Source organism: Uloborus diversus, unplaced genomic scaffold (genome assembly GCF_026930045.1).
Source record: "Uloborus diversus isolate 005 unplaced genomic scaffold, Udiv.v.3.1 scaffold_13, whole genome shotgun sequence".
Taxonomy (NCBI): Eukaryota; Metazoa; Arthropoda; class Arachnida; order Araneae; family Uloboridae; genus Uloborus; species Uloborus diversus.
Genome location: NW_026557987.1, coordinates 8,787,679 through 8,808,164, shown reverse-complemented (window position 1 = coordinate 8,808,164; position 20,486 = coordinate 8,787,679). Strand labels below are relative to the sequence as shown.

The 20,486-nt window shown below is 31.4% G+C and overlaps 1 protein-coding gene across 1 annotated transcript; it reads left to right on the top strand.

The window, feature by feature from the left end:
* The first annotated feature begins 1,598 nt into the window (after positions 1-1,598).
* LOC129232662 (enhancer of rudimentary homolog) lies at positions 1,599-17,818 on the top strand. Its single transcript, XM_054866794.1, has 3 exons — positions 1,599-1,713; positions 11,678-11,798; positions 17,606-17,818. The coding sequence occupies exons 1-3, from the start codon at positions 1,599-1,601 to the stop codon at positions 17,703-17,705; spliced, it is 336 nt and encodes a 111-aa protein (XP_054722769.1). The 3' UTR covers positions 17,706-17,818.
* The last annotated feature ends 2,668 nt before the right edge of the window (positions 17,819-20,486 follow it).

Sequence of the window (20,486 nt, the reverse complement as noted above, 5' to 3'; positions counted from 1 at the left end):
TAAGTTAGAACTGTTCCTCAAAATATGAAAGGATTCCCAAAAGTCAAGATCTGATGAATTGGGGCATTTTTGGATAATCTGATAAGAGTTACGTTCACACTTCCACTTCTATCTCACGCATGCACCGTTGCTAACTGCGCCGCGTGTTTTCATCTTGATCTACAGCGTGCGTTGTAGTTTAACATTCATCTTTAGCGATGTCTGAAAAAAAAAAGAAATACAGTCGCCGCTCGATATAACGACCATCTTCGTGCCAGAGAAAAAGGTCTTTATAATGAGTGGTCATTATAAGAGATAGAATTTTTTTTAAATATACACATGCATCATGCATGTTCCATTGTTCCAATACAATTGGCACTTTTTTAGATTCCAGTAAAATGCCCAAATTATACTTTATCATGGGATTTTTTATTTTTAATTATGGGTGCAAAATATTATGACAAAATATTTCTAATTGGAAAATATTGGAAAAATTGTATTAGAGTACTTACAAATCATTTATTTTCTGAAGATAAAATCAGAAAGAGTTGCTTTCCTTTTTAGCACATGAGATTTTTGCAAAAAATAAGTATTCATTTCAATTATAGATGATAAATAGTGTTTTTCTTGCTTTTCAAAGAAACACGAAAATGTCTCTCGATTATTTTAAACATTTTTCATACTGGGAACTTTGGTCTCAATTTCTTCTTCTTTATCTGATCATGATACATTAATTTGTTTTTGTGCACAAACCGAGAGGTTCTTCATTTTCTGACGGACACGTGTTTGACACATTCTAAATCATAATTGATTTTAGCATAACAGTCAAAATTTAACATTTCTACCAATTTCATTTTTTTTTTAGAATTTTTTTACAGCATTTTATCTTTTTCGTCAAAATTTTCATTTTGGATTGTCTGACAAATCATTTAAGCATTTTCCTTTGCTTTTTAAAATCAACATGGTGGAGGCAATTCTTGATGATCTTTTCTGAATTCCATGCTGATTTAGAAAGATGCAAAGCTGTAAGGTTACCCACTTTGTAACATTCACCTTCTTCCAGTCCGTAAACGGCAATGAAGGTCATTTCAAGTTACATATTAAGTATCATTGGAAAAATAGTGTTCGCTGAATTCGGTCGCTGTATTGGATTAGATGATGCAGAGCGGTCATTATACCGGAAGCAAATTAACATAGAGTTCATTGGAACAAAGTTAGGACTATTACCACTGGTCGTTATAATGGATTGGTCTTTATAATGAGTGGTCGTTATAATGAGCGCCGACTGTATCTACAAACAAAAAGAGCGATTATACGAGTGAATTCTCTTTCATGAAAAAATCAAATAAATACTTTTGTTTTTTTACTTATTATAGCATCGTTTAAAATCTCCCTTTTTCTCCCTCAAAGCTTTGACTGGATCTCCCGTTTTTTCTTTTCATAAGGTTGGCAAGTCTGTAATACTATTCTCTTTGTGTAACAAGGTTATGAACATTTTTATGAAGTCATGAAAAAGTCTTTGGATTTCTTTTATCCAAATTGAGTATGAACCCTGTAAAATACAATAGAAGGAATGAGTTTGCTTCGGAACGGGGATCTTGTGATTTTTGATTGTAAATATGTTGATATGTGAATGTTTCCTGTTTCAGTCTCACACGATCCTGCTGGTTCAGCCGGGGAAGCCGGACACAAGGACCTATTCTGACTTCGAGTCCGTCAATGAGTGCATGGAAGGTGAGTGGCGCTTTTTCCTTTCCCTTTCCGATCGTGCAGTCTTGCATAATATAGACGAACGCGCGAACGGCGTTCGCAGAAATTTTTTGGCTCTGCAGAAATGTTTTTTCAAACTGCTAACGTTGATTTAAAAAAAAAAAGTTTTTTTTTTTTTAAAGGGAATTTTTAAGAAAATCCCAGAGTTTATTTCTGTTAAAGCCTTTCTCCAAAAGCCTTTTAAAAAGCACATGTGCAAAAAAAAATAATGGTTTTGGCAGTTTTCTTCAGTTGGTGAAAAATAAGCAAACTAGATGTTATTGTAAAAAAAAAATGATTTAAAGCACTTTTTTTTGTCTCTTTCATATTTGAATATAAATTTAATTTTTTTATTCAAGGGTGAGTTTGGCAAAATAATTATTTGCAGAAAATTTTTCAGTTATTATTTGTGTTTGCAGAAAGCTTTTCATTTTATCTAAGTCTGCGATCGTGGTGGGCCATTCCACCGCATAACACAAAAATACACTCAAACGTCTTCAACATTTCGTCATATCTCTTAGTGTTTTGATGAAGCAATTTTTTTAATCTTTACGCTTGATGCAAAGGTACTCCTGGCACAATGGGGCATGCTAAAACTCCCATAGTTCCTAGCGCGCACGGGCGGATGTTGGTATGAATTACTTCCGGCTATTCCGCCGGCTCGTCTTGCCATAGAAGCTGTGAGGAGTTTCGCTGCGTCTTCAATGTTACGATGCTCTTTTTTTTTTTTTTTTTTTTTCCGACAAGATTTGTTTTTTCGCAAAAAGAGTTATGTGAATGTTTTCTCAAAACATCAATATATTTTTACCATAGACGTAATACCCTTCCTGTCGCAATTCCGATTGAAATAGCTGAAAGTATCACTAAGTACAATAAGCTTTGAGCGTGAATCGCTTATTAACAAACAAATAAGGAATAGCATAAGAATTTCTACTCTGGAAGAAATGTGCATTTTTCTATGTACAGATAAATATGCATACATATTAGGAAACTTAATTATTTTATACCTAATGTTGTTTTTTTTTTTTGCTGTTAGAGGTGAAGTAAGTTAAAAATTCAGGTTCAAAAAGATTAACATCAATGTTTTGCATTTCATGCTTTTTCAATGTTTGACATTTTAAGAAAAAAAAATGCATCGAACAAAAATAAAAACTGATTATTAATAATATGATGATAGTAAGGGCATATTTCTTACAAGGTCCATATCGTTTTATAGTTTTCTACTGAATGTAAATCGAAATTCTTAGGATTGGAAAGAAATATTATTGTTTTATATAGCATGCAGATGAAATGAATAGCAATACCATTTATACCGCACCTTACGGACAGAAGTGTACATATGTTTGAAATCTTAATAATGTATTATTATTATTATTATGTTATTTTATTTTTTTTTTCATTTGCATTATTTAGTTTGAAGATAAAGGTGTCTTGCCTAGTTGTTTTTATCAATATTTTGAATTAATATCTGAATATTTGTATTACTTAATTTGAAATTTAAACTTTAAAGAAAGTATTTAGCATTTATATTAGTATTTGAAAATGTTCTATTTTAGTTACGTACATATTAAATTCTTTTTCTTAATCATCTGAAATCAGAATCATATGCATAATAATACCAATAAATTTTTAGCAGTTAAAATTACTTTTTGTCTGTCTTTAGTTTATAGTCTTAGTTATAAATTAATGAATAAATTAGCCATCTTTGGGAGCGGGTGCTAAAAATTCTTTTCCACCGAACTTAAAAAAAATTAAATACATAATATTAGTTGCACACCGAGGGGTGAATTTGAGGGTCAACAATACAGAGCTTTTCATCTTAGCATACATGGCCAATACCAGTACGGTAGTTTTTTTTTCTTTGCATGTGAGGCCTGTTAGACCCCCCCCCAAAAAAAAGTAATTTATGTCTGCTACAGTGCATAAAATTATTTATGTATTATATTGTTAGTATACTTCTGGTACATATTTCACGTCTGTATAAGTGTTTGCATAACCTTTAAATATATTTTGTGTTTTAACTAAAATATATGAAATTTATCCTTATAAAATGGTTGCAATGTTATTATACTTAGCTACTGTCATTAATACGTTTTTTCTTTAAAGCACGTGACCTTTGTATTTAATTTGAATGTGCTTCGGTAGAGCTACCCCTTTGCTTGATATTCTTCAGCATACCTGCTTTGAATAATTTATTTTTTGTCAAATTTTAAAAGTAAAAACAAGAGTCTTTGATAAGGTATTAAAATCTAACATAGCTTTCATATCTAATTCTTTTTCAATCTGATATAACAATAAAACTGTCATTCTATCTTCTATTGTCAAATTTTGCATATTTCATGGGAGAATAGAATTATAATTTGGATAAAAACGATTAATTGTTAGGAAGTTATGTAGTTCTATGTGTGAATGTAAAAAAAAGAAAGAAAAGAAATGAAATTTTTGAAAAATACGAGAACGGTAACGTTTCAGGTTTTTTTACACGTTACATTTTGACCGTCAACTAGAGAAACGTACATTCTGCAAAAGAATTAGACAGCAGCATATAAAAATTTATTCTAGTGATTGCAGTTTTGAACGTCGAAATAAAGATATAAATATTTTTTCAAATAAATAATTACTAAATAGTTGTTCTTTACAATGAGAAAATATTTAGCTAAAATGTGAGAAAATATTTAGCTAAAATATAAATAAAAATATTTAGCTAAATGAGAAAATATTTAGCTAAAATTTTATGTTATCAGCAGAATTAGTGAAAGATCATCTTTTTTTAATTAATACCATCATTTAAATACTATCCATACTTCCTGGTACTTAATTCAGCTTTAGACCTCTGTTTTAACGTCCATAACTTTTAGTTTTTCTCTCAAAATTGAAACAGAGCAGTCTTTTTATTTTTTATACACTAAATTCAAAATTGATTTAGCTTCCTCGCGTACGGAAAAGCGCGTATTTAACACTGGAAAAAATTAGATTTCTTCCTCGCTTACGCTCAAGCACGTTAACGGAATAACCGGAAGTAAAGAATACCAATTGTACATGTTGCGCCACCTAGTGACCAAGTTTGTCCCAAGCATGCCCCATAGGGAAGTTTTTGATTTTTCAATTTTATTTTTATATAATAGAGTAACATATATGGACATCATAGGTGAAAAAATGAATTTACGATGAGATTTTACTGCTTGGACATCACTTAAAAAGCAGTTCAATTTCATCCGAGTTCGATTCCATCACTCGTAAGAACTTTAATTTTAAATTTATCAGAGTTTAACCTAATTTGTTGAAGGTTTTAGACAATAAAGATCTTTAGTCAGACGCGCGAAAGAATACAGAAAGAGGAATTCTAATACTCTCAAACAGTAGTGCCCAACATACGGCCCGCAAAACTAATCCATGCGACCCACTGCTACGTTCCTTGTCAGGAATCAAACATGTTCTGGAATTTCTGAACCTATCAATTTATATGCATTTGAAAATGTGCAAATAAGTAAACAAAACAAATTTACTTCTGAATTGGAAGCAGTCTTGCATAATATAGACGAACGCGCGAACGGCGTTCGCAGAAAATTTTAGGCTCTGCAGAATTTTTTTTTTTTTTTTTTCAAACTGCTAACGTTGATTTTTTTTTAAAGGGAATTTTTAAGAAAATCCCAGAGTTTATTTCTGTTAAAGCCTTTCTCCAAAAGCCTTTTAAAGCTCATGTGTAAAAAAAATAATGGTTTTGGCAGTTTTCTTCTGTTGGTGAAAAATAAGCAAACTATATGTTATTGTAAAAAAAAAAAATTAAATGATTGAAAGCACTTTTTTTTGTCCTTTTCATATTTGAATACAAATTTAATTTTTTATTCAAGGGTGAGTTAGGCAAAATAATTATTTGCAGAAACTTTTCCAAATAGGTTTTGTGTTCGCAGAAAGCTTTTCATTTTATCTAAGTCTGATTGGAAGATTGATTCATTACTGAATGGTTCTACCAAAAAAAGATATGGTTTAGAAACATAAAGAACTAAACTATGTGGCTTTACTTACCAAACTTACTTAACCAAAATACAGTTAAGTTACGTGGATGATTAAATGCACTGTTGACACTAATAGGCAACTTTTGAAGCAGATTTATTGAAATGTAGTGATGACTCATTCAACCTCTGTCCCATTCAATATCATTCTGCCTGTTTATAAAACAAATATCAGACATTTAAGCATCGTCATATTTCTTTCACTGCATTTTTACTTTACTTAAATTTATATAATGAAGACATATAAGAATTGTTTAGTTTTTTAAGTGTACACTTACATTTTGTCCATTACAAGTAAGTGCTTCAGTGAGGGTGTGGCATTCATGCAGATGTTTTGCTAATGCTCATTTCCAAAAATTAGCAAATTTGAGATTAAATAGTGTGTAACGAGGTCATGAAAATTTTCATTGAAGTCTTGAAAAAGTCTTGGAAAAATCATGGAATTTTTTTATACCCCAAATGGAGTATGAACCCTGAATTTACCTAATGTACCAGTGACACCAATTATAAAAACAGGACAAGTAGGTTTTAAGAAAATCATTAAGTTTTCCATTGTAGATATTATTTCTCCTGGTTTAATGCATTTAGGAATACAATTTTTTTTATCAAAGGAAAAAAAAAATGCATTTTGATTATAAGCCTCAGTACAAACTTTAATCAAAATACTCTTCAAACATATTTTAATAATGAAAACTGTCATAAAAATAAATGTTTATTGATTCTTCCACCATTCGTACATGAGACTTTTTTATTATATTAGGTTCAAAAAAAAAATTTTGAAAGGTGAAAATTTGGCATTATTATAATTTTTTTAAAATAAGGACGTAGTTGCATAAATGTTTATTTTCATAATTTTTTGCATTTTCTTTTCTTGCTCAGACTGCGTTGTGAATCGGTATGCAAAAAGTGTGCAGTTATAAAGGTAATAATATGCATACTCTAAGTGAAGAGAGAGGGTGACAAAAAGTGACATCACACAGTTATTGTAACAATATGTTTGTAAAAAATGTGACATATGACAAGAGGAGGGGTTAGGTGAAGTGTGACATCATTTAATGACACATGTAAGCATTATAAATTTCCGAATTCATAGTTTTATGCTAGAAATTGCTAAATTTTTGATGTTTTCCTATCGTAAATTTCTCCTGTAGGGAAAAAAGCTGGTTTTCCCCTCCAAATTCCCATTTCCCACCGTCGCACAGTGTTTCGATTAGTACACTCTAGGTCGACAAAAAGTCATGTTCAAAATTCCAAACTTTGGTATTGGGCTGATGTAAACAATGAACCAAAACATGATACTTAGTTGTTTATGTCTAACTCCCTTCAGTCACGTGAGTAATAAGGTTCAAAGGTACGTATCTGTTTGAAATTGAATAAACCAGTTGAGTTCCAGACATCATTCCATCACACAAAATGAAAGTGTTCCTGATTTCATATCATTTTATTGTTCAAGGTGGATGTTTTCTATACCAGTAAGTTCTTTTTTTCATAATTTAATTACCTAATCTATCCGATAGTTAAACAATATTTTAAAAAAAATTGATGAACGACGGATTTTTTGCTTGCTTCAAAACTTTCGAGTGATGGCAATGACTCATACCCATTTGTACCCGGGCTAAATTTTCTGTATATAGTAGCAACAGCTTTACCATTAATGATAAAAGACGTATTATAGTCAGCACACTCGGAGTACGACATATTTTTTTAACCCAAAACTTTGGGTGCTTCAACAGGGTTCGTACGCTCCTTCAAGACTCCTCCATTACTCCTTCATTTAGGAATTTTTTTTGAAGGGCCCTTCAAACTCCTTCATTTTGGTTTTGACTCCTTCAAAACTCCTTTTTTAGTTCAATACTACATAATCTTCCTCTATGACAGTAACTTGAACTACTTCGACCAACAACTAACTTTGTCACAAGGGCAATTTTGATGTAGCAATTTAGTGTATTTATTTTTTTTTTTCATAAAGATGTAGATGTGATTTACAGATTGATCATAGTTAAGTCATAATAGTCGAAGGTGAACATTTTATAAGAAGACTAAGACTTTTCACAAGTGAAGTAAAACATGCTTAAATGATGCTTGGCTATTTTTTCAAGTTTTATAATTATTGTTTTTCCCCCCACCACACTCTCAGCAGCAAAAGTCAGTTTGGCTAATTATTATTCAAATACAGTGAAATTCCGTTACAACGAATACCAATACAACGAAATTTCCGTTTCAACGAAATACATTCTCAGTCCCTATATAATTGCCATTACATTATTTGAATTCCATTACAACGAAATTCTCGTTACAACGAACAAAATTGGCGGTCCCTTGAAGTTCGTTGTAACGGGATTTCACTGTATTTAATAAAATAATAGTTTAAAAAACTAAAAAAACACGCTTTCGTAGCAAAATGAACTAAAAAGCGAAAAATAATCTTTGGAAGATAGTAGTTGACCAATCACTTAATTTTAATGTAATGCAAAAAAGCGTGGGGGGCTTCTTATCAGTTGCTTGAATTTCTTCCATTTGTTGTCCAAGCAAAATTGTAAATAGACAGCACCCCACGCTTCTTTGTATTACATTAAAATTAAGTGATTGGTCAACTACTATCTTCCAAAGATTATTTTTCGCTTTTTAGTTCATTTTGCTACGAAAGCGTGTTTTTTTAGTTTTTTAAACTATTATTTTATTTTTCTGTTTTTTAGTCTTATGTTGGAGAATTATCAGACGACGAAATTATTTATAAAACGAGTTCGAGGTAATATCTTAAAGTTAAGACAAGGGCACTCCGATGGGAAGCTACTGCCGTGAGTCATCGATGTGTGTTTGCGGAAATCATATTTATATTGCTTTGAAAATTTGAGATGCATTTGAATAAAAGTTTTGTTCAACAATGATCTGATCAGCAATGAATTTCCAATTGAAGGCTCACATAAATTTTGGCATGAAATGAGTTAAAAACAATTATATTTCATGTTCTAATTACCTTGGAACATTGGAACAAATTTTGTCTGATGCAGAAAAATGAAAGGTTTTTGTAGATATTTTTAAATAATTTTTGCGACCATTTTTTAATGTATTTTTTAAAATTTTTCCTTTTTCACATTGTTGGATTTATGCCAAAATATTGATTAAAATGGGAGGAAACTAACAATTAAAACAGTTAATTAATTAATTTGATTATAGAATATTGCATTGTCATCGGGTCTGAGGTCGCGTGCCAAATTTCTAAAGAATCCGATCGCAGGAAGTGGACGAAATTTGAGCTGCAAGATTCCGTTACAAGATACATACATACATACATACATACAGGTGAAGCTAATAAAAGCGTGTTAAAAATACATAAGTAGATGTACTATATTGAGTGATTCTGTTAGTAAAAAAAAAACAATTGTTTGGTAAATCGCATTTATGATATTGTAAAATAGGTCATCCACAAGGGATGTCATGCCTTGAGGGGGAGACAGGTTCACAAAATTGTGACGAAGGGAAGAGAGAGGGTGACAAAAAGTGACATCACACAGTATTGTAACAATATGTTTATGAAAAATAAGACATGTGACAAGAGGAGGGGTTAGGTGAAGTGTGACACTTAAGGGGTCTAAGGACCTTTAAACTTCAAAATTTTCGATTTTCTGGAAAAAATATATGTGCCGGTTTCTTCGGTTTTCTCGTTTTGTGCGCATGATATTTCACAAAGTTTCTTATATATTTCCGTAAAACTTTTCATGCATATTTGTCTGATACATCTTAACGATCTGAACCTAAATTTCAACTAAAAAATTAGAAGTTAATATTTAAAAAAATATATTTTTTACCCAAAATTTTGGAAATTTTCGATATTAACTACCAAATTTCAAAAAAATAAATAAACAATTTAAAAAAAAATAAATTTAGGTTCAGGTCATAAATATAAACCAGCCAAACATACATTAAAAGTTTTACGAACATATATAAGAAACTTTCTGAGATATCATGCGCGCAAAACGAGAAAACCGAAGAAACCGGCACCTGAGGAAAAGAGGCTTAAACAGCTGCTGTTAACATAAATCTCTATGGGGAAAGTTTAGGCATTTTTACCATAACTCGAAAAGTTTTTGGCGTATAGTAATAAAGAAGGTATCAAATTGTTCAGAATTAAACTGTGCGTAACATATATTTTTTCCAGAAAATTGAAAATTTTGATGTTTAAAGGTCCTTAGACCCCTTAGTGACAAAGGGGGGAAAGGGTCAAATATGTTGAAAAAAAAATTGACATCATGTAATGACAGCCCATTAGTACTCCTTCAAAATTCCTAAAAAAATCCCTACTCGAAAAAAAAAAATACTCTAGAGAAAACAAATAGGTTGCACTAGAGTGTGCTGACTATATAATACGCCTTATTAATAATGATAAAAGTGCAGCTATTATATACAGAAAATTTGGCCCGGGGACAGACGGGTAAAATCATTACCATCACTTGAAAAGTTTTAAAAGAGCAAAAACTCCTTCGCTTACCTTCAGAAAATTTTTAATATTGTTTAACAGGGTTGCCACGCCACAGGGAAACTTGAAGAAACAGGGAAAACACAGGGAATTAAAGAAACAACAAAAAAACATGGAAAATCCAGGGAAATTTGAAAATTTTCTCAAAAACCTGGAAAATGCAGGGAAAAAAATATTTTTTTTAAAAATTGTATTTGCAAAAAATCAATGCCCAAATATATAAACTACCAATAATTAAATAAATTACAATTAATAATAAGTTTTAAAAAGTTCGAAAATAAAATAAAATAAAAAATAATAATTTTGCTTTTTTGTTTGTTTAGGTGAACATTAAAATGTCGATCACAAAAGCAAAATCTTTTTCTTGTTTTATTTAACATGCATCTTGAATTTTATGACAATTTAATTTAGAGAGCATGAAATTAGAGGTCAATATTCATTGTTCTCCTTAACTTTTGCCCTTTTAGGTCCAGGTAATGAATGGTTAAGATAAGACTTCTTTTTTCCCTTGAATAAAAAGTTAAATAAATTCAATTGCCATGCTATTGTTTCAGTTATAATGAACTCTTCTTGATTTCCCCTTGTTGTTATTATTATTTTTAAGGGGGGGGGGTGTTCCCCTGTGGTGAAATTATCCAGACATTAATGTTCTTTTTCAAGTATGTGTTGGCTCATTTGTTATAAAGCATTTTCATACAGGGAGAGCACATAGGATTTTTTTTTTCCAAAAAGGAGTGGCAACCGTGTTTAATTATCAGATAGAGTAATTAAATTAGGGAAAAAAAGCACTTGCCAGCATAAATAATATCATCTTGAACAATTAAATCATGTGAATTTACTGTGTGACCATCGATTACATGGAAAGGCTGATAACCGGTTTATAGGCGGAAATGGACGTATCTATTAGTTTATAGGGGTGTTAGTTGATTTGCTACAGATGTGCACTTTTGCCTCTCTATTATTTAGCCTTAGTTTTTTAAAAATGAAAATTTGCTCAGAGCAACATTTTTTAAATCTAAAGTAGATCGATCTCTATTCTTGTGGCAAAAATGAATTGATTTATTTATTCACAACAAAGTTTTGAGCTTACCATTTTGCTTTTACGTTCCCGAACGAAATGGAAATATTTTCTTTTCTTCTTGTTGTTTCCATGGTAACTATTTTTGCTTTCCCTCATTTTATTTTAGAGAATGCAATAAATGAATAAGGCACTAGTGACATTATAAAAAAGCGTGCATCGAAATCCCATCCTTATTTTCCCTTCTCCCCTGCTAGATTCATTCAGATGGAGTAGTCTTTACTTGGCAAATCGCCAAATTACATACAATCCGCGGTCAAACAGTAGGAACACTTTCATTTTGTGTGATGAAATGAGGAATTCTGAACTTGACTTTTGTCGAGCTAGCTCGTATTAATCGAAACACTGTGTGTCAATCTCACTGTTCTGAATATTTTGCAGGCGTGTGCCACCTGTTCGAGGACCACCTGAAGCGGCAGAACCCCAACACCGCATCCATCACCTACGACATCAGCCAACTCTTCGACTTCATTGACCGACTCGATGACCTCAGCTGTCTGGTGTAAGTATAGACCCTTCACCTTGCTCTCTCTACTGTTGGCTGCTAGCGAACAGTAAAAAACCATGGCGGAAAAAACCACGGTTTTTACCGCCCGGCAAAAATAGGTTTTTTCCAGTTTTTGCCAAAGTGGCAAGAATTGATTTTGTGTCAACAACTTATACGGACAGTATTTTTTTCCTTTTATATAAAAGTAAAAGCATGAAAAGATTTTGATAAAAGGCTTTGCCATTTTCTGTAGAGTGAGCTAGTATCACTAAAAAGTAGAGTGAATATAGAATGCACATATTGATCGGCCTTTTTTTTCTTCTTTTTAAATTCTTCTCTTGGCTATCCATTTTTCCAGTCAGTGAGAAAAAATGCATTATTTCTTTAGTGAGGAAAAGTTAATATTTTTCTATATTCAAGTAAATATTCTATTATTAGTTAAATAACTTAAAAATCTTAGTGGGATCAAAAAAAAAGTGATTCATTAAATTTATATAATTAGAATTCAATTTTTTTATTAATTTACTGAGCTTAAGTAAACATTCTTAGTTTTAGCATTGAAGGAATTGGCTCATTCTAAAAAAATTGTTTTAGCAAACATTTAAAATCTTAAGTTTTTGCAATCCCGACATTTGTTTTTTATTTATTTTTCACCTTATAAATGAGAAGTAACATGGAGAGACATAACTAAAATATTAAAGTGCATTCTTTGTATTATAGTGTCACTATTTCTTGATTATCACTATAATGCTACTTTATTTGCCATTAGGTTTTTGCCATTTTTTCCACTGTGCCAGCAAAAATACCTTTTTGCCGGCAAAAAAAACCTTTTTGCCGGCAAAAAACCCAACCCTAGTCAGTAATAATTGCAGGAAACAATCGCTACTTTCTTTCATTTTCTGTTTTAACTGAAAAAACTCAAAACATCGCTTTGACATGATTAAAAATCAAGTTTCTTCCTTACCCATAAAAGTAAGTATAAAGAACAAACGAGTATTCATTCAGAAATGAAAGCACAAATTGAAGCATATAAAAATTGGAAGAATTTCCAAAGTATGAACTAACAAAAACAAAGATCACTAGAAAAAAAAAGTACGCTTTTTTTAATTAAATAGTACACATGCACAAAAGGAAGGGGGAAAAAAAGCTCTCTACTATGTAAGTGCGCAAAAAGTAGAATTTCCAAATGTTTAAACAACTTTAAACTCGTGTTTGTTCCGGAGAAGCCTTGGTTCAAAATTTTCATTATGATTACTATTAATATTGCTGTTGTAAGGCAACGAATTTTCGTAACAATGGGTTTTATATTTAATCATTTAATGGGGAAATGACATGACATTTACTATTTTCCATCATATCATAACGTTTTTAAACTAAATTTCTTTAGGAATAATTTATAGCCTAAATTGATCCCTGATGATGTTGCTATCTGTGGTGAAAAAAGGGTTGAAATCGGTCCAGTAGTTCTGAATATTACCCCCGACATTTTTTTCAGATTAACATTATTATCTGAAATGGGGGGAGGGGGGGGGGTGTCCTTATCATCATCACCATTATTTGCCATTAATATTAGTATCGGCAACATCATTATTTTCATCATTATCAATACAGGATTGCCACGCCACAGGGAAACCCGAAAAGAAATAGGGAAAACACAGGGAATTGAAAAATCAACAACAAAAAAAAACAGGGAAAATCCAGGGAATGCATGAAATACACCGCCAGCTCAGTTATTCCAGCCGAGGACTGCAGTTTCGTGCGTATTAGCACTCATCAGCCCGGCTTAGGGAAGTGACTGAGCTGGAGATGGAAAACCTCTTAAAGAAGCCAAGAGTGCCAAACAAACTGGTAGCTAATGCAGAACTAGCACTGACCAGACGAGTGATCGAAACAATGGTTCGGTTCAACTCGAAGATTGAAGGCAAGGATGGTATATTCAGTAAGTTACCGCTCTATAGCCAGAGCTAAGGCAGAAATTTAAATAAGGCATTTCTGCCTTATTTAAATTTCTACGCTTCTTATAAACTCCTGCTTTTTAAGAAAAGAAAATAAGGGCCCTTAAAACTATTGAATTTTGCTATTACAGTTGGACCGCGGATTGTGTGTAATTTGGCAATTTGCCTAGTAAAGACGATTCCATCTGAATGAAACTAGCAGGGGAGAAGGGAAAATAGCGATGGGATTTTGATGCACGCTTTTTGTAATGTCACTAGTGCCTTATTCATTTATGGCATTCTCTAAAATAAAATAAGGGGAAGCAAAGATAGTTACCATGGAAACAACAAAAAGAAAAGAAAATATTTTCCTTTCGTTCAGGAACGTAGAAGCAAACTGGCAAGCTCAAAACTTTGTTGTGAATAAATAAATCAATGAATTTTTGTCTTGAGAATATAGATCGAATATACTTCAGATTAAAAAAAAATGTTGCTGAGAGATCAAATTTTCATTTTTACAAAACTAAGGCTAAATAGTAGAGAGACGAAAGTGCGCATCTGAAACAAACCATCTAACATCCCTATAAACTAATAGATGAATTCATTTCCGCCCTTAAACCGGATATTAGCCTTTCCATGTAATCGATGATCAAACATTATCTCCTTACAAACTCTGTTTTTTATTCTACATGACCTTAAAGTTATTCTTCTATCTCTTGAGCAGTGATTACATAATATCATATTTATTTTTCCGATATTCCGCTATTTTTTCTTCTGTTAATACCGGAAATCCGATTTTTTCCGTCAGACAATTTTCTTCCCCACATCTTATTTTTTTTTTCTAAATTTCTGATGATTATGTCGATAGTTATTAATAATATAACATATTCTAGACTTGTTAAAGTACCATTCTAAAAGTTTTTTTTGCTTTAATAAATTATTTTATTTGCCGTTTTTCGACTTTTGATGCTTTCATTTTGATTAAAGCAATTTCTTTGCATCCCATATGATAATCGAATTTCTCTGACTTTTGATGCTTATTATGCTTTTTTGGAAGGCAACTAAATAATATTTATTTTTATTCCTATAAAAATCACTAAGTTAAAATTTTCAAACCAAATTCTGTGTTCTTTATGAGAGTCAAAAAGTTAAAATCTAAATCACTGGTTTACTTTGATTTTTGCTTCAATTATGTCGATCATGGCTGCCACAATTCCGTCCAAGGGATGGAATTCCGTCTTTTCAAAAGTTTCGGCCACCGGATTTTTTTCCCCAATTACAAAATGATTTTTAAAGATGAAACAAATCTTTACTTTTGAATCTCTCACTCTCAAAAAAGGTCTTATTCTTCTGAGGACAAAAAAACTGGTCCATCTGCTAAAGTTAAAAAGATAAGCCTTTTTTTTTTTCAAAAATAACTAAATAAGTTACTCAATCTGTTGATTTCAACCATTCTTATCTTAATCTGGAAAGTTTTGTTTAAGTTTTTATCACAATGCATCGTATAGCCAAGAATCTCATACCTGAATTTTTTTTTAATTACTATTTTTTTGTATGAAATATGAACTATTTATGTAACATGAACTATACGATCTGAAGCTTTTTTTCTGCAGTAGCAAATAGTAAGTTTTTTTCAATTGTATTTTATTATTAGATTCTTTTTCTACTTTTACCTCCTAAAAATCTTGGAAAATGATATGTTATTTTTTTATTAAGGTTTAAATTTTTACTTAATCTTACAATTTGGTTTTACTATATAGTTACAGCATCAAAAATTAGCATTATATATGTCTAAAACATCAAACAAACTAAGTGCTAACATTTTGGTGTCGCGAAATGGAGCCATGCGCTTTTCAGTCCTGGCCAATTTTTAGAGTGGCACCCATGATGTCGATTGTTATTAATAATTAGTTCATTGTAGAGCTCGAAAATGCAGTTCTAAAATAATTTACTTTCATTCTTTTATGCGCGATTCTTTATACTTTTAACGCGTTCACTTTGAAAATCTCAATCTCTTTGCATCCGCCGTGGGTATAAGATTTTTTGCATTTATGATGCTTACTTTGCCTTGTGAGGAGGCAAAAAAATTAAGTTCATTTGTATTTTCATTAAAGTCATTAAATTGAAAAATTTTAACGAAATTCGTGCTTTTTAAGAGTGTCGAATATCAGAAAGTTAAGTACGGAATTGCTGGTTTAAATTAATTTTTATTTCAACTTCTTTAAGCGTATTAATACATACGTAACATCTGTAGTTAGAAAAGTTTGATTTTTTGAATTAAAAAAAAATCATACTTTTTTTTTTTATTTAAATCTTTTTTTTTTTTTTTACATTTTGTAGATATTACTTACTTAACATGAATGAACATAACATATTTTTTCAATAGATGGAAGAGCAACTTAATAGCTAAACAGTGGTACCACTATTTCCTAGAACTGTAATCCTCATACTTTTTAGAAGAAAAGTTCTTAAAATTAGTCAGTTTTCTATGTTTATCTGCGTAGAGTCACACAAAAGTTTTGAAATAGTCTAAAAAGCTTTGAAGATTAAAATTATTTGTACATTTTTTTCTAAAGGATCCCTGTTTTAATTGAATTTTCTGTATTTCAATCTTGTATGAGTAACCTTATGTTTCTATGCCAAAATCAAACACATGCTTCGCTGAAAATTGTTTGTTGTGTTCGAAGTTTGTCCTTTTGTATCCTGTAAATATTTCAATCATTTTGATAGTTGGAAGTTATTTTGGCCTCTACTACTTTCAGTTGGCTTATTATAGTTCCTATTTTAGCAATAATTTTATTTTTTAAAGTCTTTTTTTGGTTAGAAAATTTTAGTATGTGTTTTGTTTTTGAGAAAATACTAATTTTCAATCAATGTCACTTATTTTTTTATTCATTTTTAAAATAAAACATTTTAATGGTTATCCCCCCCCCCCCCCCGTATCTGAATTTGATTCCGAGACGGCTCAAGTCTAGAGGTAGTAAATGTGTGTTTTACTATAAATTTAGTATGTTTGTGCATTCAATGTGTTGTATGAAAGCATATATAAATATTATTACAGTTGTACATATTTTTTCTGAAATACGTTTTAAAAAATGCATCTTTAAACGAGAAACTAGTCCTTAAAAAATAAAATGAACTCCTTAAAAACTCCTTACTTTTAATTTTCAAAGTTGAGTATGAACCCTAGTTGATATTGTTATTTTTGTCGACCCATGGTCATTAATGATCTGGCAATATTAATGATGCTAATTTTGTCGACCCATGGTCATTAATGATCTGTAAAAGGTTAACATCGTTATTTTTGTCGGCCCATGGTCATTAATGATCTGTCAAAGGTTAACATCATTATTTTTGTCATCCCATGGTCCCTAATAATCTGCCAAAAGTTAATATTGCTTTTTTTGTCGGCCCGTGGTCATAATGATCAGTCAAAAGTTAGTATTGTTATTTTTGTCAACCCATAGTCATTAATGATCAGTCAAAAGTTAACATTGTTATTTTTGTCGAACCATGGTCATTAATAATCTATCAAAAGTTAACATTGTTATTTTTGTCGAACCATGGTCATTAATAATCAGTCAAAGGTTAGTCTTGTTATTTTTGTTCACCAATGGTCATTAATAATCGATCAAAGGTTAATATTGTTATTTTTGTCAATCCCTGGTCATTAATGGTCTGTCAAAGGTTAATATTGTTATTTTTGTCTACCAACGGTCATTAATAATCTATCAAAGGTTAATATTGCTGTTTTTGTCGACCCATGGTCATTAATGATCTGTCAAAGGTTAACATTGCTATTTTTGTTGGCCCATGGTCATTAACAATCTGTCAGTGCTCATGTGGATAGTGTCATCGACCTCACCGTATTTCGATTTCTCCGATCAGGTTCCAGAAGTCCACCTACACGTATGCCCCCTACAACAAGGACTGGATCAAGGAGAAGATCTACATCCTGCTCCGAAGACAAGCCACCAAGAATCCCTGAATCTCATCCCTCATTTGTGACGTGAAACGTTTTTTTCATTCCTGTAAGATTTTTTATTTGGTGGGCATTTTCCCTTTCATGTGAATATACACCAAAGTTGCATAAAGTGTTTGTTACAAAATCTCGGGCTCGTGGTTTCTTTTTGAAATACGTAACTTTAAAGTCTTGGATCTTTAAGTTTGAATAATTACCGTAAAATCCCGAAAGTAACCCCCTATCGATTATAGCACCCCCCCCCCTTTTTTGTGGAAAGTGAACTCACTTTAAAATCCTGAATATACCCCCCCCCCCCTTCACCTGAAAATTTTCCAATCATCTTCATTTGCCACTCCCTCTAAAAAAAGGATAACATTTTCTGCTTTACTTGGAAAACATTTACAAATGTTTAGTTTCCCCCTCCATGTGCAGTTTTGCTTTTCTAAAAAAAAAAGAACGAAAGAAAACAATGATTTAAAATGAGCCTCTTTTTTTTTTTTTTTGTTTACATGTATTACAAAAGAAATTTATAGGATTGTATTGCTTTTTATTCATTTTGGAAGGAGCAGTTTTGTTTTGATTTGTGAAACTGAACTATCTTCAACACGGCGCCATTTCGAAAATGTGACGCCATTTTGGAAACATGTTGCTTAAAAAGTAAGAGATTTGTCTGTGTTTGCGTTTGCGAACTTTGTAAAGCTATGTTTTCGAAATTACAATCTTCGTAACGAATTTGCGGCCGTGATTGTGATTTTTGCTTCTATTCTGGAACAAGAACATTAAGATTTTGCTTCTTTTACTATAACTTTATTACATTCAGTACATAATGAATTTTCAAGCGATAAATTATAGGGGTTTTGCCAACTTAAGGTGCAAAATCCTTGCTTTCGAAAAAAAAAATGGTGCTCTCGTGCAATTTATTACTACTAGAAAATTATGACAGGTTTTTATTAATTAATTTCTATCTCTTCATTAATATTAACTCTTATTTACTTGTTATTTCTTTTCTGTACTCTAAAATTAATACTACTAAAAACAATTATTTTGGCTAATTTTTCAGAAAAATCTCGATTATAACCCCCTTTTCTGAAATCAACAAGTTTTGTTTTGAAAATAGGGATTAGAAGTTTTATTTTATGTTAATATGGTTGAACCTCGATATAATCGGGCCTCGAACAAATGTCCCTTGTCAATCATTTGAGAAAAGGGATCCATTCCTTAATATACCATATTAAGGCGCCATACTTTGGCGAAAAGAAAAAAAATTTACTCCTCGTATATTTTCTTTCACTAGGGCCCAATACAGGCTGATTTTGCTACCGTTTTTCAATACCTTCACAAAAATCTTATTTTGAAATCGGTACTACTTTCACGAAAATCAAGTAATAAAATCAGTAGCTTCACAAAAACATCGAAAATTTCACGAAAAATCGCATTTTAAAACATAAAATTTGTTTCTCTGTTTAAAACAAAATTTACCCATAAAATAAAATTCTAAGCAGGTATATGAACAATCGCTTAAATACAAACCTTTTTGTAGTATTTTAACTCATTTTTAGCTGTTTCTCGCCAAAGTGTATTGATGCAATATTATCGCAATCTTTTAACATCTGTTTTGAGGAACCGTTTTTCTCATAATTTCCCACATTGTACACAGTACATAGACCATTAAGCTGAAATTACGATGGTATTTTTCGTACTTCTGAAGTTTTCAGCCCCCCCCCCCCCCAACCAAAAAAAAAAACGAAATCTGTTAAAAATAATACTAGATGACATCTACACTTTTCGAACTGAAATTTCACTTGTTCCACTACTTCTTTTACAAAAAATTAGGACGCGTCTTAAATTTCACAAAAACAATGCTGAAAAATATTTTTTTACAAAAATTAAATGAATTTTTACAAAAATAGGTAGCGAGAAAAAAATCCTGGATTGGCCCCTGTTTACATGAGTCCTGACTTACACGAAAGATGCGTTTCAAGACGTAAGTCGAAATTTCATGTTGTAGAAAAATGTACGTATTCAATTTTTTTTTAGAAACCACCAAATTCTTTTAGAACCCCTTAAACTGTTTTAAAGCACTTCTCAAAGATACATTACAGTTTCTTATGTAAAGAGCTGAACTTTTACTGCTTTTAAAAAACTAGTATGTTGTGGCCATCACGAAACTTTCTTCTATATTTTTCTTTTTTTTTTCTGATCCCTCCCCATGCTTGACGAGGAAGCAATATTCCCAACAAAACCAAAATGACACATGCAAAAACTTGACGACCATCCCAATGTCTGAATGATTGCAAAAACAAAGCAAAGAGCGAAAATTGAAAGTTATTTCAAAAGCCTTGCTTGAATTAATTGCAAATATTTTATTTGTTAACAAACATAAGATGGCAACAGTTAAAAATTTTAAATCATTGAGATAATATTTCCGATCATTCCCATACAATTAAAATCACGAGAAATACGCAGACGACAATCTATTAAAATTTATCTTTCTTATTGTTGCATTAATAAAGCTATTTTTATTCGCTAAAAAAATAATGATAATAAAAATAAATCAGCACCTCTTGGCGCGATTGGCGTCAAAATTGAACCAAAGCCCGTTTACATATGGATTCACATATATTCCAAATTTCAACCAGAATGCAGCATTACTTCTTGAGATAGGGCACTCACAATGGAAAAAAAGAACGGGCGATTGCGCCACCCCCCTTTTTCGCTGTTGACACCAAAATAAAATCAGCTTTTATACCCACTAAGGGCTACTTGCCGATAAATTTTTCTTTCATTCCGTTCATTATTTCTTGA